The 23949-nt window shown below is 38.1% G+C and overlaps 1 protein-coding gene across 1 annotated transcript in view; it reads left to right on the top strand.

Annotated features, from left to right (window-relative positions):
* STX7 (syntaxin 7) overlaps nt 1-23149 on the top strand; it is a 38446-nt gene extending 15297 nt beyond the window's left edge. The window contains exons 3-10 of the mRNA XM_067546753.1: nt 6768-6837; nt 9426-9516; nt 10794-10931; nt 11840-11892; nt 15035-15125; nt 17040-17112; nt 18801-18883; nt 21670-23149. Coding sequence (XP_067402854.1) covers nt 6768-6837; nt 9426-9516; nt 10794-10931; nt 11840-11892; nt 15035-15125; nt 17040-17112; nt 18801-18883; nt 21670-21762 — 692 coding nt within the window. The 3' untranslated portion in view covers nt 21763-23149. The remainder of the gene's footprint in view (nt 1-6767; nt 6838-9425; nt 9517-10793; nt 10932-11839; nt 11893-15034; nt 15126-17039; nt 17113-18800; nt 18884-21669) is intronic.
* Nucleotides 23150-23949: the final 800 nt, after the last annotated feature.

Raw genomic sequence — 23949 nt, 5'->3', positions numbered from 1 at the left:
TTCACAATAGATTGCACTATAGTACTTGTATAAGGTGAATTGAAAAATACTGTTTCTTTATCATTTTTACAGTGCATATATTTTTAATAAAAAATATAAAGTGAGCATTGTACACTTTGTATTCTGCATTTTAATTGAAATCAATATATTTGAAAATGTAGAAAAACATCCAAAATATTTACAATAAATTTAAATTGGTATTCTATTACTGCTTAACAGTGCGATTTAAAACTGTGATTAATTGTGACTAATTTTTTAATCACATTTATTTGTTCTGAGTTAATCACTTGAGTTAACTGCAATTAAGGAGTCATTCAAATCCTTACAATCCAGTACACACCAGTATAGCTCGGATGTCTCTCACTGTCTGGCACTCCAGTACAACTCCAGCCTCTCTCATCCCAACCCTTCTAGCTAGTGCATACTTTTCTGCCCCATGTCTTTCCCAGATATGGTTCCAGCTCCTGCCTGGAAACATCAGTGGGCTCATTTCTCCTCCATCATTCCTCAGCTTTAGCTCTCCTCCTCAGAGGCAGTAAGCAACTCCATCTGCTGCTCTCAGCCTTTGGCTCTTTGGCCTAGGGAGGTCTGTAGGTGACCCACTTTCCCACCCTGCCTGTGGGACTGCCTTCTGCTTTCACCAGTCTGATCTTCCTCCACTGCTGACCATGGAACTCTTCTGCTCCTTCCTTCAGTGTATCACATCCTTGAAGCTCTGCTCTGCTGCACGTTGTCATTTTCACTCCCCACACTCTGTTCTGATCTCTCCCTGACATGTCGCTCCCAGGGGCAGCGCCACGTTACGCCATACTAAGGTGCAGTTGGACTGGAACAGGAGAGCTGGGCCCGATTCCGTTTTGCCAAATGCTTCTCTGCCTCGGGTCAGGATCTGATCCAAGAGTTCTTCATGCATTGCAGGCTGTCCGGCCTGGTCATGCCTGCTTTAGATCTGAACTGGAGATTCCACTGCTCATGCTCCTTTTAATACTCTTAACTGCAGACAACTCTTTCCCTGTTGACTTCTTCGATCCTCTTTTTTTTTTTTTTTTTGTAATTTTATAAAATTCCTATTTCCTTAAGCAGTTTTAAATATTTTCTTGTTCAAGAAGTGCCAATTATATCAGCATAACTTTAACTGTGGTGTTCCAACTGCTGCTGCAGAGTGCAATTTGTGCAGTTGCTACAAAAATATATTTTAAAATCTTTTTTTCTTGATCCTGGCAAAATAATATGCTGTATGACAAGGGAATTTTAAACCCTTTCTCACCCAGAGAGTTATCTGCACTTCAGATGGGCGGGAATTATACTGATGGCTCATCATCTAGATACTCCCTGGCCATTTTAGCAAGAAAAGTGAATGGGATTAGATGAAGAGCAGAAAATTCAAAATGGAGCTTGATGCATTCTTAACAGTTGTCCCTTGTGTAGGAGGTGTGAGCCTTAATGCTAAACTAAACAGTATTCTGTGGACCATATTCTGATCCCCCTTGCCATCAGTGGTGGAATCCTGTTGACTATAATTGAACCAGTATTTAGCCACATGAGTGTGGGTTGAATTTCTCCCAACTTTTATCAGCAGAAATTTAGATTATATAAGCCAAAAAGAGAATTTCAAAATTTATTCTGTTAAACAAGTCAGACAAATCTTAAAGATATAACTGAATGGAGAGTAGCTTTAATCAGCCAATGACTTTGTGCTGCAAGACACTGTAGGCTAGGGTTGCTGTGAAGAGAAATTGAAATCTGATTGCTAAAATTGAATTAGCTCTTAATGCAGCACTCAAGTTTGGGGGTGGAAAGGGTGAGGCTTATGTAATTTTTTGCATGTGAGATGTCAGTTGCTTGGAAAAAGGCATTCTGTAATCCATACAAGTTTGTCCTGTTTCCTGTCTTCCTGGAACAGTGCTCTACCCCCTAAGCTCATAGTAGTGACTTCCCTATAAAATGTGCACTCCTTTGAAGCTTGTTTTGTCTTTAAGGTTGACGGAAACTTTGCTCCTGCCAGGTTGTTATATGGGTATGAAAGTATTGGAATTAATGTCTCCATAGCTGACTAGGATGGGGGATGGTTGACGTATAAGAGAGAGCAAATTGGAGGCAACCTAGAAACTACACTAAATCATGCTGTGTTAATTGGTCTCTGGCTTTTATTACCAATGTTTTTAGGGTATAGAGTATTGATGAAATGACTAGGCATATGTATTGGATTTCTTGAATATACCTAAGTAAAGCACCAAATGACTTTATTCACAGAAATATCCATGACAGTGGGACAGGCAGATGTTGTAGATCAGCTCAAGGCAGCTGTATTACAACTACTGTAAATCAGGAAGCTTTGTGGCCCATGTCTGTCTGAAAACTGGTCCCAGGCTGTCCAGTACTGTTGCCTTCCTTCCTTTCCTTATCCACTTCCAAGATTCCACTCTCTTGAGCCTTACCACCTGCCTATTTCAGGGGGAATTGGTGGTGAAAGTAGCAAATGAGGGTGTTCCTGTGTAGCTTTCCTACTAGTTTTCCTGGGGAAGAGAAGCTTAGGCCCATCTGCTCCCAGGAAAGAGACTATTTCAAAGTTCCATTGAGAACTGTTTTGTTTTTTCTTCTTTATTCTTGAGCCGTCTTAACAAATATTAATTAGTTCTTGTTTGAAAACTGGCAGTCTTTTTTGAGATGTCAGGGTGTGGGTAGGAATCTTCCCACTCCCCTAAGTTTATTTTATTTCATCATACTTTTTGTATGGGCCAAATCCACTACAAACCCCCCTGCAGCTTGACAAACCTGAAGTCTGGGGATGATTGCCTCACTTAATGTGGGTTAAATCCCTGATTAACCTGTATCTGAAAATTTCCTGATGAATGTGTGATGTATGGTCAAATCTCTTTAGTGCTAAAAAGAAAAGTGTATACCAACTTATACCCCAGGCATCTCCATTACAACTCAAGGAAGCATTTGGCCCTTTTGCCTTGGAATCCTATGCGCTTTTTTGGGACATTGATTTGCTCAGTTTACATAGAAAATTTGAGCTGTTGGCTTATACATAGGCATATTGTATCGAAAGGGATGCTACCAAGATAGTAGGCCTAAAATTAGATGCACCCGTTTTTGTGGGGGTTTTTTCCCCTGCATTTGTAATTGGAGGTTGGATGCTTTTCCATGCCCACCCTGCTCTCAGATGTTGCTGGATTGGTAGCTCTGAGCACCAACATGCTCTTTCCATAAAGCTTACATAATAAGGACATTGGTAGTAAAAACTTTCCCAGATTGGTTACTAAAGTGTTGTAATCCTGTTCCTGAGTTTTTATGTCCATTCAGTCCTTGGCTTTTCTTCTCAGATCTGTTTTTTATGAAGTATTCGCACTGCATTAGCATCTTTCTACTTTACTGTATCAAAACACGGTTCTTGGTAGAAGGGTGTTTGATTATTGAAAGGCAAATTGAGGGTGGAAAGGGTGAGGCTTATGTAATTTTTTGCATGTGAGATGTCAGTTGCTTGGAAAAAGGCATTCTGTAATCCATACAAGTTTGTCCTGTTTCCTGTCTTAGGCACAACAGAGTGTTGTTTGTGGTTGGTACTTTGTGATGTCGATATCTGCCCACTGGAAACTATATTGAAACTAAAAATTTGCTTCCCAAAGGCTGCTAAACAGCTACCAGGTCATAAAAGATTTTGATCCCCTGGAATATCAGCCTAGATTATCATAATGGTACGTTATTTATGAACGGTACAAGAAGGACTTCTAACCTATACCAATCTCTTGTCCCATCCAGTGTTCATGTCCAGTGTAATTTAAAAGAATCCTGATAGCAAAGGATAAAACTGGAACAAATTTACCTCTGTGACTTAGTATTACAATACTGGCCAGCTGCCTGGCAGGATTTTTAAACATCCTCTGAACTATCCAATAGTGATCAGTTTCAGAACTGGGTAGCAGACTAGATGGATTTTTACTTATTTTTTAAAAATTTTTGTGTGGTCTCGTACTTTCTATGTTCCTAATTGCAAGCAACAAACCATTTTGACCCCTAGGTGGTGGGTGTCTGGTTGCCCATATGAGAAGTTGGAATTTTTACAGGAGTGCAGCCCTTGTTTTAGAGGGACTAAGTTCCATCCCCAAAATATTCTGGAGGAAGCTTTAAAACGACAGTATACATGTCTCTAGAGCCCTGCGTGAATACAAATATAGTATGTGGATCTTCATCTGCTAGAATAAACTTCTATCCAACCCACAATCTGCCCTCCCTTTTTTTAGATGTATCCGCATCCCCATTGCCAATCAGCTGTTTTGCAGCCAGCCATCCTGATCAGCCTTGCTGGCCTCCTAATAGCTGATCAGCTGTTCCGGAGGTACCCAGGCCTGCCCCAGAAGTCACAAAAGTCCCAGAAGGTCTATCTGTGACCATCTGATCCACAAAAATATGCCGCAGATATGGCTATCCAGGGATATAAAGCGGATATCCGTGGATCTGCAGGGCTCTATGTATCTTTATTTTGGGCTTAATATGGTTGAGGGTCATGCTTGGAACTAAATATGGAGCAAGTGCAGACTTTGTTCAGCGTAACTTACATAGGATGCCTCTGCTTAAACCTTCATTCACTTTTAATCTTCCATTGCAGTTAAAAAATTCATCCTCCAGATGGCGGTAAGGTAATCCAAATTGGTAAACCTTCAAACCTCTGTAAAATAGATGTAGGTATAGGAGAGTACTTAAAAGTTTATATGAGCAAAGTGCATGCAGAAATGTTTCACTCTGGAGATAAGAATCAAGGTGCTCATACATTATTGATAATTTATCTCCCAGTGTAGTTCAAAAGATACCTTTCTATAAATAGAACATCAGAAATTGTTTGTTTGCTTTGAGAATTTAATACCTAGTAAAACCTAATAAATAGTCTGTTATAGCCAATCAACCAACATCTTGATTCATTTCACAGGGTCATTTGCGAGTTACCAATTTAAATTATTTTTTATCTTTAAAGTAATTAAAGTAATTTTAAAGTCTATTAGACAAGAAAAATAGACTTCAGAAATAACTAGTGTGACTAACTACCAATAAATATGTATTTCTAGTACACTATATATCAGCTTAGTATTTTAGTATTCAACACTTGAGTTAATCAACATTCATTTTCAATAAATCTTGTCTGTATGTCTGTCTTAGGACACTACATTCTCTCAAGCTGTCTCTCTCAAGCTTGCCAGCAGGTGGCATTTGTTCACAAATTATGCTATTGGTTCAGAATTTTTTCTTAGAACCATCTCTACATCTGTTCTGTTTAACATGATTAAAATTTAAAACCATTAAGATCTTTTACTATCAGTAGTTTATACACTTGAATTTCTTGTGTAGTTTAAATTCACTTTCAAACTCCCCAAAAGCTTAATTGTGTTATATGCAAGACAGATTTTTTTAAAACTTTGCACAATCAGTTTTCCCAAAAATATTTAAGAATTTTCTTTCTATCCTCATAATACAGAAAGTAAAATCAGTCATTTTAACAATACTGAATATTGGAATGTGTGTATTTAAAACTGAACACACAAATGCAATATAATGCATTTATATTATAATGCATAACTGAGGACTCTTAACAATATCTTTAAAAATCACTTAACTGCTAATGCTTTTTAAAATGTTTCAATAAGGGATTCTCACTTTTATTTTATGTGATTAGATAAAGATCTTGCTATAAAATTTAGTTTATATAATATCTTGTAGACTTTGTGTGTATAATAATACCATGAAGCTTTTATTTTTCCTGTTCTTAATCAGTAATGAAAGAAACAGTAAAAGGAGACATCTTTCTCTAACTCATTTAAGAAAAATTGCAAAATGTAGCTATAGTTCCTCAAAACACAGTAATTTATGATTCATGTAGGGAAAACCCTGGTTTTGATGACTTCATCATATTTTTCACTGCCTGGATGGCTGCCGTAGCCTGCATGGGATAAATGTGTTTTGGGGAGACAGGTAACTGTTGACTGAGGTTGTGCAAATATAGAATTTCCCCATTAAATACTCTCCCTGTTACGTCTGCTAAAAGTGTGCCATTATGGAGTCAGGCTACTGAATACTAACACTGCAAATTAAAGCTTTGATTTCATCCCACCCCTGACAGACACACTAACTTAAAAGGAAGGCTCAGGTACATCTTCATTTTGCGCATTGAGAACTGAGATCTATTCTATCTAACAAGCTTAAAATTTGTCCTAGTGTTGTGAGTTACTCATTGTATCCCATAAAAAAATAAATTTTTAAAGGATTTGAATCCAATGTATAAATCAAACTTAAAATGTGACTCTGGATATTCATTTTGTATCATCACTACTTTAAGCGTCGCGTACTGTGAGCTGTTATTTCACTAACGTGCCAGTTCTGAGTATTTATACACCTGTCAATGGTGTGATAGTCTTTCAGATGTTTGTCTGATATAGCACACATACAGGATGAATAAACCAGTACAAAGGTTGCATTGCTTCTTAAAATAACTTTAGATAAATCTGAGTTCAGGATCTAGTTTAAACTAACTTCATCTCTTACATCACCACTTTCTGCCTAGATATTTCAGCATGTTGTGTTCCTTTATAATATAGTCTAGGATTTAATTTAGGCTTATTGAAAATCACATTTTGCTTTACCTACCACAGTGGTACATGTACTTTTTTGTCAACAAGTGTATGTTTTAGAGTTGTCAAGCAAAAATGCATGATATTAAAGGGGTAATATATCTAACAGGATCATTAAAATCTCCTCCTCTTCTTCACCAACAGCTACAGAAATACAAAGAATACTGCATCAACTTGGAACACCACAAGACACGCCTGAATTGAGGCAACAGCTGTAAGTACTTTACGTTAATACTTCTAATTTCACTATACTGTAATTACTGTCTCAGTAGGTAACAGTGATTTTAGCAATGTGCTCAGTTTTGTTGTGGGGGCGGAGGGTGGAAGTAGAACCGAAGTATTAAAGCTTAAAGAAAAAAATTAAAAACAAAATCCTCTAGGTATTTTTGTAACCTAAAAGATGTTGCCATGCTAACCTACCTAACTAGCAGTTCTCAGTACTTCTGCTGAATGTATGCCGTGTTAAATGTAAACAAGAACAAACTGACAGCTCCAGAAGGGGCTAACTTGGCTCTAGGGATTTAAAAACCTCCAGATCAGCCCCTGGAACATTCTTTTTGTACAGAGTTCAATGTGGTATGAATACTCTGGAGAGGGGGATGCTTTTGTGGGGTACTGCAAGAAGGCAAAGTGAGATTGTGAGGTGAAATTACAAGTTGAACGTATGCCAAAAATACTAGGGAAAGCAGAAGTGAAATAAGGCCACTTGGCAGATGTTTTACTGCCGTTCAGCCCTCTGAACGTGAGCTTTCATTTGTGTTCCAGTGAAGGAGACTACTAGCCACTCTGTTTCCCAATACAGAGGCTCGTTCAGCTTTGACTAAACTCTTCTACCTCCTTTACTCTTTAATCCTAACACACCCATGCACAGCTGCATGTGCTGTGCTAACTCGTTGAATGAGAAAGTTGGCAGACTTCTCTGTGGCTGTTAATACAACATTGTAGATGTTGAATGGCAGGAGGAAGTGTATATTAGACCAGGGCTGTCACATTCATTCTGTGCAGAGGACAAATTGCTCTAATTACACTGAGCTAGGACTATAAAATTGGTGACATACTACTCTGGATCCACAGTGGCTTTCCTACTGTTGACAATGATTGAAAGGAGACTATGCACTTATGTAGTAACTAAACTTTGAGTTTAGCAAAGTTCCTGTTGCACTTGGCGTCACTCAGCACTGGGGGGAGGGAATGCTGCTGTGCATTCTAGCACTGCTTCCTGGTTTTTAGCCATTTGCACATACAACTGCAGTGACTACATATGAAAATTAGGCACATAATTACATACTTATCTTAGCTGAAAATCTTATCCTGGCTGGTATGGTTTAATCAGTTTATGCAATGATTTGTTTGGATTGAGGGTAAATTGGCTGCAACTACATCTACAAAACCAAAGTTAATTGAGAATGGTATGGGGGGAAATTTGAAGGAATACCAGAGGAGTGATGCTCTGCTCCCTGAAACTGGAGAATCCATGTGCCTTTTGTTGTACAGATTTGCAATCTGGGAATATGTTTAGGTCCCTGGCTGTTTCTAAATGTCCAGGAAAATGATATTGTGACAGATGATAAAAGATCTGCTCTTTGGGCCGGGTCTGACATGTTTCGTGTGTTTGTGTCATTTGTGAGTCATTCTGCAGACTCTAGGCTTTCTTTTTTTTAAAAAAAAAAATCGTATTTAGCTTTTATGACTGTGAAGATCACTTTCAAGTCACTTTTGAATGATTAAGTTAAGCAGTGCTGTCTTCCTGAGTCTGCAGATAGGCTGAAATGTGAACTCCTGGCCGTTATTATCCGAGCCCTGCAAATCCACAGACTATTTTTGTGGCTCAGATGCAGATATACATTTTGTATCCGCACAGGGATCTATTTATTATTTCATTGGAATGTTTGCTTCTAAAGCTCAATGAGGACACGTTTAAAAAAATAAATAAATAAATGCCCGTGTTAACCCTTTCCTTGCTGATCATGTTGCAGATGAAATGGGGGAGGGGATTGAAGTAAAGGGGTGAGGAAGGGAAGGGAAAAGAAAAGGAAAGTTAGGAGAGCCACAGACATAGAAAAGGGGATGAAGGAAGAGGAAGACAGAACAACAAAGGGCATAAATAGCTGTGCTCCTAATGTATGTTTCTCTACTAAAAGGTACTTGAAGAAATAACACAAGTTTAGTTACCACATAAAACATACCCTCCCCATAAACCTCCCATTGACATCAAGAAGAGATTTGCTATGGATTGGGTCTATGGTATGGTCCTAAATTTACACCTGAGCCAAAAACCACAATTAAAAATTGAAATTTGTCCCTCTCCACAATGAGTTTGATTCCTTGATTTATCAAAAATGAAACTGTTTTCCTGATCTTCTGTTTTAGAAGATAACTGAAGTCTGCTATATGTATGCTTCATTATTCCAGGGCCACCACAAAAGCAACTTGATGCATTTCATTGATGAGGCTGCAGCTTACTCTTTTTATTTTTCTACAAATATATTTGCCTATAGATATTTCCAAAAATGGCTTTGCTATTTGTAATGTTTTCTGTACAATAACCAGTGACCCTCTTGTGGCTGATTCCACTGCCAGATCATTCATTTAACATAATTTTTTTCAGGGTCTTTGTCTCATCCAACACCCTTCTGAGCGATCAGTTCTCAGATATTATGGCAAAGAATAGAAATGCCTATAAATAAATATTTAGTAAGACAGTTGGTAATGTTCTCCTAAAAATACTGCTCTGAGCATCAATGAAATTATTCCAACAAGATAATCCAGTGGCTATAATTAAAAACCTTGCATTTGGTTTAGGCAGCAGAAGCAGCAGCATACAAACCAGCTTGCCAAAGAAACTGACAAGTACATTAAAGAGTTTGGATCTCTGCCTGCGACAACTGAACAGGTATAAAAATGAAGACATGGATCACTTGAACATAATGTTGGCTGATGTAAAGTATTTGAATGGCTTCAATTATGTATTCATATTATTGCTCTCATGACTAGATGATGATAACATCCAAGTGAGGTCTGTGTATTTAAAATGAATGTTCAGTGCTCTAGAGAAGTCACTTAATAGGCCTCACCTGCAGTAAAATGCGCAATAGCTTTCTGTAAGCAGCTGCTTCTACAGTGTCAGAATTAAGGCACTCTGACAGGAATGGCTACCACACATGGTAATTACTATTGCTGCTCACGGTATATTTTCTGACCGGTAGGATTATAAGATTTAAAATTAGTGAGTATGGTCAGCAGATTCTATTATAACTATTTAATCACTTCTGTCTCATTCATGTTTATTGCACAGACTTGGCATTTGGTACATAAGTACCTCTAGACAGAAAAAAAAAAATTTTTTTTTTTTTTAATGTGCCTCATGTTTGGCCTTGAGTCTGAAAGTTTGTGGAAAGAAACTCAACCATGTTGTTTGACCAGACTGTTCTATTCCACCCTGGCTCCAAGATGAAAAGTGCTGTTGATTTGACTAAGGGCAAGTTGTAGCTCTTCACAAACTCAAAGGGAGGGTTAATTTGGTCTATGTGGATGGGGAAATCTAGAGGAAATCTAGGGGAAATCTCATGCCCTGTCACTGTCCACTCTCAATAGGAATAAAAAGAGGAAATTGGTATTTTTGTAACAGATGATTACAAAGATCATTTCTTCTCTCAGGTATAATACAGAGCATATATTCAGCATTTCTGGCTTGTAAATAAATCATTGAGTGTCTTCTCCCTCCCCCAATGATCTGGGCTGTTAAATAGTTTAAATTTTACAATATCAAAATATTCAGCAATAGTAGAGTGAGCTTTCTTAATAGATAATAAATGACAGAAGTTCCCACTAGTAGTTTACTGAAAGCTGTATAGATTTGTGATACTGGCTGCTCCTCCTCTATTCCAACTGTTAAATACCAATAATACATTGCATTCCTAATACACTAGATTCCCAATACTGCTTTTCTACAATCGCTGTAGTAGTGATAGACCCAAATGGAATGGGAGGTAGTCCATACAATCTCAAATAGGAGGAGTGGTGTCTGGGAGACTCTCTCTATTTAAAGTGTGAGGCCCATGCTTTGGGGGGCGGGAGGGGAGAATCCTTGAAATAACTTACTTGTAAAGCCTTGAACATCAGTGAGCTTGTTTGATGTTCTTGTAAAAATCAGTAACTTTTCTCCAATAGCGTCAAAGAAAAATACAGAAAGATCGTCTTGTCGCGGAGTTCAGTACAGCACTGGCCAACTTCCAGAGGGTCCAAAGGCAAGCTGCTGAGAAAGAAAAAGATTTAGTAGCCAGAGTAAGAGCCGGCTCTAGAGTATCTGTAAGTATCCAGAAATATATTATTAAACTCAAACATTATTTACTTACAGCAGTAGCTTTGTTGGTATAAAACCTGCCTCTTGATTAGCTTGCATTCTTAGCTTGCAGCATTCTTACAGGATTGTCAGCATTGCAGGAGATGTAGAATGCATGCCTAATGCTTGCATAGTTGTTGTTTTTTATTTAACTTTACACTGCTTACCTCTCAAACACAAGGTATTACGTAAACAACTTGCGTTTCAGTTTAGTTTAATGGTTTGATCAAGGAAGAAAACCCAAATTAGTAATCACTAATTAAAGCTGTTACTTTGTCCTGGGTCCTTCATATGCTTTTATAGAGGTGTTCATAGGTGCTCCTGCATAGTGTATATGCCTTGATTTTGTGGGAATCATGTATGTAGATCCTTCTGTGTGCATAGAGTCCCCTAAATCAATGGGATTCTTTTTGAAGATAAGAATCCATTTGCTAGATCCCTTTGCAGGATTGAGGCTATAATAGGCTGTAGTGTATGAAACATTGAGTATAAAGGAGTAGCCTTCATTTAGAGTGTCTTTTCTTATGTCATTTTTAAATTGGACTTTGGTTAATGTCAACATTTTAGTTTTCTAAAATTATTTGGGAATGCAAAATTATGCTGACATTTTTGTAATAGGGGCTCAATCCTGACCTTTCACTCTGTGAATAAAGCAATATGTATTAGCATAAACTACATGGCAGGCTGCTACCAAGCTGAATTTTTATATACATACACAGAGTGCTGCCAGACCGAGAACATAGTAAAGTTTCGTTTTGGAGCAAATTGAAGTTAAAACACCCTTAATCTTTGTCGATATTTTCATAATGAATCAACACTTGTTTGATGTGTAGCATCACTCAAATAAAATGATTTTTTTTTCCTGATCCAATAGGGTGGTCCTTCAGAAGACAGTTACAAAGAAGGAACACTTGTCTCTTGGGAGAGGTAGGACGGGTGTGCCATAAACTTTATGACCTGTCTTGTAAATTGATTGGTTAACGGGAACTTATATTTGAAATGTAACCGTGAACTACAGCACACAATGTAAGAGAACTTATATGGTGAAACAACATTACGATCACTTATACAATGCATTTAAAAAAACGCTTTTGTTAAAGTATGTTAAGTGGTTTTTTGTTACCCTCTGAAAGCTAATGATCACAAACTATAGTATTCTTCAGAAGTTAAAATCAGAACTGGAAACATCAATTTCAATAATATTTTCTTGGAAAACATTCTCATTTCTATTTAAATTTTTAAAAACTGTTACTGCTTTAACACTATCAAATTCAGTTTTGGAGTCTGTAATGGCTTTTAATGTGACCTTTTAATTAACTGCAACAATAGAAGTTGATCGCTTATCCGCAGAGAGAAACGGGAAACTAAAACTAGATAATAAAAAAAGTCATATAACTGTATTACAATAGAGCCGAGAGGCTTCAGCCAAGATTGGGGTCTGATTGAGCTAGGCATTGTACCAACCCCCTAATTCCCCTCCTTCCCCCGCCATTCCCAAAAATACAAAACAGAGCTGCTGCCACCAAATTAACTTTTATTTCTTTTTTGAGTAGTGTCCCTGTGGATGCTCCACTATAGGTGTGTCTGGGTCCCTGTGCTGCTGATCAAAGAATTTTGGTAGCAGTGTCTGTTGGGCCTGCGCATGCATTGTATTCCCTCATGTCATGAAGCTAGCCAGTATCCTGGCTAGAGATGAAGCATTTAGCTGTCCCTTAGTGGATTGTTAACTCTCTTTCAACTGTTAATCATTCACTTTACAAACCTGTCATCCTCAAGGGAAGCGTGATGCATCCAACCTGGAGATTCTCTGCCTTAAGGCATGGTTCCTATCTGGTCCCAGCACCTAGAAAACTCATGCTCAGAAGAGGTAGAGGCGATCCTACTACACAGCAGAAAGCCCTCCACACACACACTTACCTGCTGAAATGGTCCAGGTTCCAGGCTTGGTGTGCATCCGGACAAGTCTCAGCAACACTTCCATATATTCTGCACTATGCCCTGGCCCTTAAAAAATCGGGGTTATCCCTGAGCTCCCTCAGATGTTATTACAGTGTTTCACCAACCCGCAGAGGGGTACTCAGTTCTATTGCACGCCACCACTAAAAGATTCCTGAAGAGAATAACGAACCTCTTCCCTCAATCGTGACTTCCTGTCCCCTCATGGGACCTAAACCTTTTACTGAAAGGCTGACGAGGCCCCCTTTTGAGCCTATGGCCACCCGTTCACTACCACACCTATCAATGAAAATGGCAACCTTGATTGCGATTACCTTGGCTAGAATAATTGGGGAAATAGCAGCCTTGATGGCACATTCCCTATACACACTGTTCTTCCCAGATAAAGTCACACTTAGGCCCCATCCGAGGTTCATCCCTAAAGTGACCTCATCATGTCACATGAATCAGTCTACTCACTTTCCTGCTTTCTACTCTAAGCCTCACCGAGACAATATGAAGACCATACGGAATACCTTAGATGTCAAAAGAGCCCTGGCATTCTATCTATAGGACAGAGACCTTCAGGAAGTCCCTGCACTATTCCTTTCCACTGCAGAAAGATCTAAGGGCTCAGGTGTATCAGCCTAAAAACTCTACAAGTGGGTCTTGAACTGCATCAGACAATGCTAACAAATCCATAAAATGACCCCTCTGGACTTGCATTCCTCATCTGTTGCCTTCTTTAAGGATGTCTCCATCTTAAAGATCTGTAGAATGGTGACATGGGTGTCCACATATTTGCAAAACACTATGCAATTTCCGGGGACTCTGCTTCTGATGCCATCTTTGGCTCCACAGTACTTTCATTGGTAGCTAACCCAACTCCAAAATCCCAGCCCTCTGAAAGGGATACTGCTCAGTAGTTACCTATGGTAGAGCACCATAGGGACTCTACTTGAAGAAGTAACAGTAGGGGTAGTTACCCTGTAAAATAACAGTTTCTTCAAGATGTGTGTCCCTATTGGTGCACCACTATCTGCCCTCCTCGCCGCCTCTTTGGAGTTCTTATTATGACTCTGCGGTAGAGAAGGAACTGAGGACAGTTAGCATGAAGGGAAAGAGCAGGTGCACAGCACGAGGGGAGACAGTGCATGTGTGGGCATAACGGACATTGCTACCAAAGTTCTCCAATTAGCAGCACAGGGACGCAGACACACCTACAGTGGAGCACCCTAGGGGGACACATGTTGAAGAAACATGGCTGCTGCACAGGGTGAGTAACTTCTTCCTTGTATAAAGGTCTCGGTGCTAAGGGTTTTACATGTTTGAGGCAGTCAAGTTTGATATAATCCCAACCACTGCTGCCCTCCTGATTACTTTGAGAGACTAAACCGCCAACTACAAGGTAAGGGAGAGGAACAACCTGTTAAATATGCATACATCCATCTACTAATGTTAGCTAAAAATGTACAGACATAAGAAGAGTTTAAAAAAAGGCTTTTAAAAATTCTTCTGAATTAACAAATGTTAAAATGGAATGTGCTTTCTCTGGCTTGCTAGGGCCTTCTGAAGAAAGGAGATATGGTAAAGAGCTTTCACTCAACTACTCCTGTAGAGGACAGTGAAAAAGCAATGCAGCTCTTTTGTCTTTTATCCTTCCAGATTAGGACAACTAGGTCTCTGAAACTTGGACCAAGCTGTTTAACTCAGAATCCATGAGACTGAATACCTGCATTTTCTTGAAGTGGCTTTTAATCCACCGATTCCCCAAACAAGGAAAGCCAAAATGGATTCCAGCCTCCGATGACACTCAGTTCAGAATCCAAATTGAAAGATGCATTCTTTAGCTGCATACTTAGGTAGAAAATGCTGAGCCAATACTAGGTTATAAGGAGCTTCATATGTTAAAGCTGTTTAATAGCCTGCGTGTGTAACTTTCTTTGAGCACATGAAGATTCCGGCCTTTCAGATCAGCAGTACACAGATTTTGCAGGGGTGAAAACATCGAGTCCTGTTAATAGAGAGTTTAATGTGTATTCTCTGTACTTTTTTTTCTTTTAACATGAAGTGTATTTCAACCTTATGTATTAAAGTAGGTTAGTTGGTCTGAGTATCCTTGGTTTTTTTACAGTCAACATCAAGCACAAGTGCAAGATGAAGAAGTTACAGAAGATGATCTCCGTCTTATCGAGGAGAGGGAGTCTTCCATCAGGCAGCTTGAGGTAAGCAGTGCCACTATGTGTAGCATTAGAACAAACTTGAGAATACATTTCTGATGTTTCCAAAGAGGATTTCCTAGTGCAGCAGGCATTAGCATTATTGGGAGGAATCCATCATGAAAGGTTAGAAAATATTTTTAATGCAGAAATTGCTTTTACGCAGTAAGTAAAAAACTGCACATGGAATTCCCTACATGAGAACCACTTTTTGCTGTTCTGTGAAGCAGTGCCCTGGTCTACTAAGCTCCCTTGACTTCAGTTGAGGAATAAGCAGGCACCCATGTGACTACCAAGTAAGATAGATCTTGGATTTTCCTGTCAATATCCCTAGTACTTTTTTTCAAAGGCTTATTCTCATCCCCAAGTGTCTTTATAGACACTGGGAGCAGCCCAGTATTGCCATTCATTGCTATCCATGGCTTTTTCCTCCATTAAGTCCAACCTGGTCATGTCCCTGCACTATTTTTTCAAAGGCAAATTTTAAATAAAACTGAAAATGTCCCCTCTACAGAATTTCCCAGATGGGGTATTTTTCAGTTTCTTCATGCTGTCAGTTGCCTTTTAATACCATTGTCTGGAAATGCAAAATATTCTTTTTTCTTTTTTTTTTAATTTCGTATGTTTAACTCTGTTAGTACTATATAAGCATATAAAGTTCCAATAGTTTGGCGTATGAAATATTAACTCCAGTAATGACTGAATTTTTCCGGTATTGAACAGAAATGCTTGAGGACAATCCATCTGTCTGTGCATTCATCTACCAATAGCAAAACAAAAAAACTTGGATGGGAGAGGCAGGGGAAATTCCAATATTTTAAAACAAAATAAGAACTAATGAACATATTAAATGACTCAGAAATGTAGGTTATGGATTAATGTCCTTGTGGCTGTTGTGGGTTTTGAAAAAGTAATGCTTATTTGACTTTGAAAACACCAGTGGGCATGGATAATGGATTCCAGACCAACTGAAATTATATATCTTGAGCTCCAACAGACTTCTCCAGTTCCAGAATCTTTATTGCTGGTGATTTAACAGGCATGCTGATGCATGAGACAAATAGAATCTAATTCTCTTTTTTTATAGGCTTTGTGTTATTGATTGTATAAAACATTATTTTTTTTAGTAAACTAAACAGATATGGATAATTAGATAAATAGGAATTGTAAGCAAAACAACAAGGTGACAAGTCACTTTATTATTAACAACCACATTATAATAGTTAATTGTGTATGTGCCACTACTCTCTCCTGGATGAAACTGGTTTGTTTTTTGTTTTGTTTTTTGGTAAATAAATGCTTGTCTGTGAGAGTTGCACAAATTTAACTTAAACAGACATAGTTAAACTGGTGCAAAACCTTATGTGTAGACACTTATTTTCATTTGGTTTAAGTCACTAAAGAATTGATTTAAGCCAATTGACATAAGCTACTCTTAAACTGACAAACATTTATCTATGTGGAATTTTGCATTAGTTTAACTAAGGCCATGTCTATACAGAGAGTGTGGGTGGCAGGCTAGAGCGCTCTAGATTTCCACCCCAGCTTGCTGTGGATTAACTCTTCATATAGACAAGCCCTCAGCTAGTGTAAGAACACCTTTAGCTAAGCTGTTGCAAGTTTGTGTAGACAAGACCTTAGAAATTGGTCTTATAGCTAGTAGTATATGCAGTGCAACCACTTTTGGACGTTTAAATCATGCGCTGATGAAGCTGTGATGAATATGAAAGTATATAAAACTTGGGTCTTTTAATCCAAATTAAAACTTGAGCTTGCAAAAGAATTTATATTTACTACTTGGTGCAGGACCATAGCTGCCTGGTCTGAACTAATGCATAATGCTTAGCTAACTACAGGAGTTTCCTGTGGTATTTGGTAACTTTTTTTTTTTTTTTTTAAATAAACTTTTTTCTCTTGCAGGCAGATATTGTGGACATCAATGAAATATTTAAAGATTTAGGAATGATGATTCATGAACAAGGTGATGTGATAGGTAAGCACAGATCATAAAATATTTTCAAAAATTTCCATTAAATTTACAAATAGTGTGGTGAGGAGTGGGAGGAAGAAGAATAAATATCCCACTGGTTTATGTACATGATACATCACACTGCATTTTTCTTGGCTCTTAATTTTAAACCATGAAATCATGATTTCCCCAGAAACAAGCGAGATGAGATTTGGATTTGATGGCGTGTTGGAGTGCCTTCTCTGCTATCTGCATTTAAGTGGATGAGGTTCTAACCTGTTTTGTTCTAGACTGGCAGAGACTTTTGTGTGATCTGTTAAAGCAGTCAGGAAATCCAATACACTTGGAAAAAATTACTTTAAAAGTAATTTCAGGTCCTACTCTTTTGTTTGAGTCCTGCTCCCAATTTTTGTAAGCTTTTAATTGCACATTTCTTACCTTTGTAAAATATCTTTCTCTCCCCATTGCTGAGTGAATGACCAACATAAAATGGGAAAAGATGCAAAATATCAAGAGGGAGAATATAAAGGGAGAGAAAATAGAAAAGTTGCTTTCTCTGTTCTTTTAGTTACAGTTACGTTGGGCAAAATGAATTCAGCTAAACCAAAAAACACACTTACTCCAATCAGAGCGTCCACATAAGGAGTTATACTGGTGTCATTATGTTGGTTTGATAATGCCAGTAAATTTCCTTGAGTAGGCTCTTACTCATGTCAATAAATGAAAATTTAAACACTGACACCAACCACAATATAACTAAGTAATACTGTTCTAACCAACATTCACAAACTGGCCATGGTGTGGGTTTTGGGTTTTTTTTGTCTTTTTGGGCTCCCAAAACTTTGTCTTAATAATTACTGATCCACCAGACCTTTCAAATAAGATCTCCATCAATTGAATTTCATACCAGGTAGTATTCTGAAGGAGTTCTGGGTCACTTGTTTCAGCTGTTTCCACTTCCTTCTCATGTCTACACTTCTTTCCTCTGAGCAGTAGGCATTCTTCAACTCTCTCTCTCTCATTTGTTATCAAACACCAGCTCCCCGAAAAACGCTCCTTATTGGTCCACTTCCCAAGCCAACTCCGCACTTCTGGAATACCTGAACTGGGAAGTTGTTATAATGATATCTGAAGTCAACCTCAGAATGCACTCTGTGTGCTTCAGAACTTAGCCTGGTCACTGGTACAGTGCATATAGAAAAAATGACAAAGGAGAGAACTTCCATAATGCAGTAGTATAAAGTTTGTGTGTTAGTGAAGGTAAATGCAAGTCAAAAGTGACTGTTTGCTCTATGTGTATTTGAATGTTTTATCTACTATGTTTCTGTAACAAAGTGCGTTTTAATGCTTTTTAGGGGATACAGATTTATTAACTATTTATTCAGGAAAGCAAAATGATGATAAATCTCTTGAGGTGATGATAAACTATTGCCTCTATATCTACTTATACAACATTAATGATTATAACCAATCATGATGCACCGTTCGGAGGGCGGTGTTTTTGTATTGCATTAGATACTTTATTTGATCCAATTGCACATAGAAATTCTAGAGGTAATGCTCTTGGATTTAATTTGTGAAAGTAAATTTCTACTCTGGTATTGTGGAAGATCAGAACTGGAGAAGATATAAGTAAATTAGTAACAGGTGGTAAATACATGCCGCTTTTGGGTAAGGCTTTAATTGAAAAATTGCCTTTATTTTTTAAAAAGACAGCATAGAAGCCAATGTAGAAAATGCAGACGTACATGTCCAGCAAGGAAACCAGCAGCTATCAAGAGCAGCAGACTACCAGGTAATATCAGCACAAACTGCCAGTCATCTATCAATAATTGTCCTTTTCAGTTGTCTGTCTTGGTTTTTATTATGGTAGTTGCAGTTTAATTCTTACTTACAATTGGTTTAACCATTTGGAAACTTAATCAAAGGCCGAAGACTAAGGCCTGGTCTACACTGGTGGCTTAATTCAAATTGAAGTCCCTTAATTCGAATTAATTACTCCCACGTCTATACTTGCGCATTGTTAATTCGAATTAAGGAGCCTTTAAAATCGAATTAATAAAACCACCTCTGCAAGTGGATTAGCCCCTGAAGCGCATCAGTTAATTCGCTTTAGTGTGAGTGTGGATGCAATGGGACTTAATTCGAATTCATTGGCCTCCAGACTGTATCCCATGATGCCCCATTTCAGTACCCTCCCCCAAAGCAGCCCTGGGAAGATTTAAATCTTCATTTCCTGCGGTGAATGGGTTTAAAATCCAAGCTGTGATCACCCCAACACACACACACAACAAGCCCTTTGCAGTTTGTCTCTTTAAGGGTTTGAAAGATTTCACCACCCCCCTCCCCGCGTGGTGAATGCATTTTAACTGCCCAGCAAGCCCTTTGCAGTTTGTCCCTTTAAGATTTGTCCCTTTGAAAGTTTAACCCTTTAAAGTTTCTCGCTTTGAAAGATTTCACCACCCACCCCCCTTGCCACGTGGTGAATGCATTTTAAATGCCAGCAGTGAGAGGAAATTCTTTGCTACATTGTTTCAGTGGCCAATCATGGAAATTGATACTTTCTTAAGAATTTATTCACAGTGCTACATGTGGATACATTATATCATACTTTCCATCAGTGAAATGGAAACATTTGTATCACTGTATTAATATACTAACTTACTCCGTTGTTATTTATCTTACATTCTACAGACACCTGTAGAATCAAAATCAAAGGCAAGCAATATACAGGGAGTGGGGGGGGAGCATAAAAGGCAAACCGCATACAGTTCTAAAGTAATCCAGGATAAGCTGCGATGTATTTGTCACGGTCAAAATGAGAGCATAGTTCAGCTGGCTTCATGTGCCTGCAGCAATGGCGATCGGGGGAGTAAAAAAACAGCTTGAAAATCCTTTTTCTGTTTGTTTGGGGGTGGGGGAGGAGGGAGAGGGAAGCAGCGCTGCATCCTGGGATGATGACACTCGTCACAACAGCCTCTATGGTTAGTTGCACTGTGGGATAGCTTCCCACATTGCACTGCTTTCTAATTCGAATTAAGGCTGGCCAGTGTGGATGCAAGAAACCAGCACAAACACTATAGTGTGGACAATCTGCAGTGCTTTCTATAAATCGCTTTCTGTCATTCGAATTAAGCTAATTCGAATTAGTGCTGCCGTGTAGACATAGCCTAAGATAGGACAGGATCTCTGGGTCTCTGTTCCAAATTCAGCCTAGGTTGGTAGTAACATAAAGTCAATGCCTTCTGAGAGTTTAGAAGCCTTCTGTGAAATTAGTTGCTGGTGTTCCATATTATGAAAAACCATCATAACCATCATCATAATGATGAGTGCATTTCCAGAGCAGTAAGGGAAGATTTGAATGTGAATGGAGAACAAAACTATCCTTTGCTTGGTAGTTCCCCTAAATCAGGATTGGGAATAATTGGTAGGGCGGTGTAGGGAAGCTTTTTGCGCTGCTGCTGCTGAGGCTGCATAAATCTCTTCTGTGCATAGAAGACTTTGTTTTCCAGTTCTGCAGCATTCACTGACTTTAAAAATAAAATGAAAGAGAAAAGATTTAGGAACCTCTGAAAGACTTTTTTTTAAAAAAAGTCTATTTAGAAATTCTTAAATTTTGGCCTGTGTTAGAGATAATCTTATTAGTAATACATCCTCTTCATTGAACATTTCTCTGCTCAAGTTGGCCTTTCCATTTTAAAGTCTTATACATATTGCAGTTATAGCCACGCAAATGAATCTGCTGGCTTCTAAGGGACAAATAAAGATAGCTAACTTTTTTCTATAATATAGGCAGAGCTGGTGGCACCACTTATTAAGATTGACCAACAATTCCCATTATAAGACCCTTTCAGTTGCTTATAACTTTCCAAACTTTAACCATTTGAGAGAAAATTTTCCATGCCAGTGTCTGCCTGGCTGAAATTTTTTTGAAAACTTCAGCCAAAATGATGCAGCTGTTTCAAAGAATGAGGTTAGGGGAAAAGACATCATTTTGTCCATGCTAAAAAATTCTGGTGATCTTTTAATTTGAAAAACTTTAGTATCCCATGTTTTTGAAGAGGGTTTTAAAAATTGACTGAGGAATGGCCTTTGTGTCAGGAGTGTGCCTTTTGACATCCCTGTGAAAATCCACCCAAATCTGGCCAAGTTATAAGCCTTTGAAAAATCGCAGTTCATACATGCTCAGTAGAGACTTATTTGATTATTAGCAGTTAAAATCTCCAATGATTCCATCCTAACTGAGCATGCTCAAGCCTCTCTCAGCTGGTAGTGCTGAGCATTTTGCATATAATACCATCCCCATAGAGCAACTGAGTAGTCTCCCTTCAGTTCAGGGCTGGGAGGGTGAAACCAGGCTTCCCTGTAATGGCTGCTCCCAGCTGCTCTGGGAAATCTAGGGAGTGAAGTTTTAACTTCATTGTTTGTTTCCTGAATGACTTGGGCCTTTTTAACCATTCACTGTCTTCATTGTCTTTTTTTTAGTACACAACTCATTTAGATTGTGTAAATAACAGAGCCATAGAAGCAGTTGATGTGTAGTTCTGAACTGTACAATAATAATCTTTTTTGTATTGACAGCGCAAGTCCCGAAAGAAAATGTGCATCATCATTCTTGTACTTGCCATTGGAGCAGTGGTTCTTGGACTCATCATATGGGGATCTACGAAATAAGACTGTGGAAAGAGCATTATTTAAATTATGCAAGAAAACTCCTTCAATCACTTCTCTCTCATTCTGAAGCTGTTTGGTAAATGATGGTTCTGTACTTTCTCTCTGTTGCTTTTTTTAAATCTGAGAAATGACTCTCTGGGTACCACTAGTTGGTATAACTTCTTTCCATTCTTGGATTTGAGATTGACTGTACTGGCAAGACAACAATCAGTCTGCTTCATAAACTTACTTTTCATCGGTAAGCTTACTAAAGGAACAACTCTACATATTTTGGGCTAAAGAGAATTTTTGATAAAGTAGGGCATAATCTTCTTCGATATTTCTAAGTATTACCAAATCAAAACAGACTTTCGTGAACTCATTAATCTAATTGGGGCAACACCTTATTGTCACACATTATTTGTAAATTGATGAATAGGTCTTCCCACTCACTCACTGTCTGCTATGGATAATTCAAGATTAAAACATACATTAACATCAGCAAACTATCTTCTATCCTTTACTATTGAAGCCTTTGAATTAGGAGTTCAGTTTCTGATTGACTAAGAAATCTTACATAGACTTCATTTGTCTGTATCTGGCAATAGGTACCAGTGTGCCAAGCAAAGCCTATTGTAAAGATAGAATGGATGGTGATAATTTATTAATATAGCCCTGTTGATTAAGTTCTTAAATTTAGAAATAAGACTTTGGGCCATATTTTAGTTAGCTTTTGTGCACCTTATTTATGCGCACATCTGGTATTTTCATGCCTAAAATAGGTATTCATAAATGATTATGCACAATTGAACATGTCTGAAAATCTTGGTCTAATTTTAGTTGTGGACTCTTAAGTATGATATTAGTAATAGTGAAAATTGGAAGTTTGCTAACTGCACATGAACTCTAATGATCTGAATCTGCTGTTATGGTACAAATACTTTGAACAGTACAGATCCCAGTTTGTAAAAATGTATTTGTTTCTTATGCAATCAGAGAGAGGAGGACTAATAATTAAATTCAATCTCCATGATTGGCATTTGGAAATAGAGGTCTTACTCAGTTGAACTGACTCAATTTGCTCAGAAGCTTGACCACGCTTACAGCTTACTAAATTGAATTTTTCCTTTTTGTGCCATTTTGTATTAATCCAGAATTAGGAAGGTGATGTTTTGCAAATTAATCTATTTGCCTTTCTAATTGATGTTAGTGTACTAATCAGGAATATTGTACAGATGAAAATGTCACTTAATTTGTATTTTATAAAGTTATTGTACAGCAGTTTGATAGAGAATGCACTGTTTATATGGCAAGCTGAAATTTACTAATTAAGAACAATTGAATTGTAAGTATCTATGGGTTTAAAATTGTAACCCTGCAACCAAAATAAAGATGTTTTTAAAAGTGAGGGTTCTTCAGAATGCCTTTCTGTACAAGCACGTCACTTCCCAAACTTAATAAGTGATTTAAAACTCACTTAAAGGGGGACAAACTCAAATCGTAAGCAGCAAATATGCAGCCTGGTCCACCCAAGGATACTTTTACATATGTGTATGGGCCTGTTGACTTAAATGGGATTCCACATGTGTATAAGAGTTCAGCCAGATGATCAGATTGCAGACTCAAGATCCAACCTTAGATTATGAAAATCAAGGTAAAGTTCTTCCTTCTTTCTGAAGGCAGTTCAGGAGGATATAGTTATCGCCAGTCCTTTGTAATTTTTAATATGTAGGATAGGAGCCCAGAATTATAGGACGGGCACCTATAGATGTGTATTCAGTTTTTGAAGCAATAGGTTTTACTGTAAGGCTCTCAATGCTGCAGGGGACTGTTCAAAGGCTGCAGGGAAATGTTTTTATTTAAAACTGGTGGCTTTTTTGGGGGTGTGGGAGTTGGAATTGCTTTAATTGTGGGAACACTTCTGTTGGTCTTAAAATTTTACAAAAGCCTTTTTTTAAAAAGGGCCAGTTTCTTTGTCCATTTGCAATCTGGGTTAGAATTGAGCCTGGTGACCTAAAAGTGACTCTGGACCACATGTACTTGGAATGCAGCAAGTAAAAACAACAAAAATATCTGTGGTTCCCTAACTGTCAGAGCTGTAAATACAAATTAGGATCTGAAAATAGCTTTTTTTTTTCCCCCTCCATCTTGTGAATCACCCCTTCACCTCCTGGTAATGAAAATTTTTCAGGCCCATTCTGCCATCAG

This window comes from Emydura macquarii, unplaced genomic scaffold (genome assembly GCF_026122565.2).
Source record: "Emydura macquarii macquarii isolate MOO-44397 ecotype Brisbane River unplaced genomic scaffold, CSIRO-AGI_Emac_v2 contig_1146, whole genome shotgun sequence".
NCBI classification, from domain to species: Eukaryota; Metazoa; Chordata; order Testudines; family Chelidae; genus Emydura; species Emydura macquarii.
This window is presented reverse-complemented; position numbering and strand designations above follow the sequence as displayed.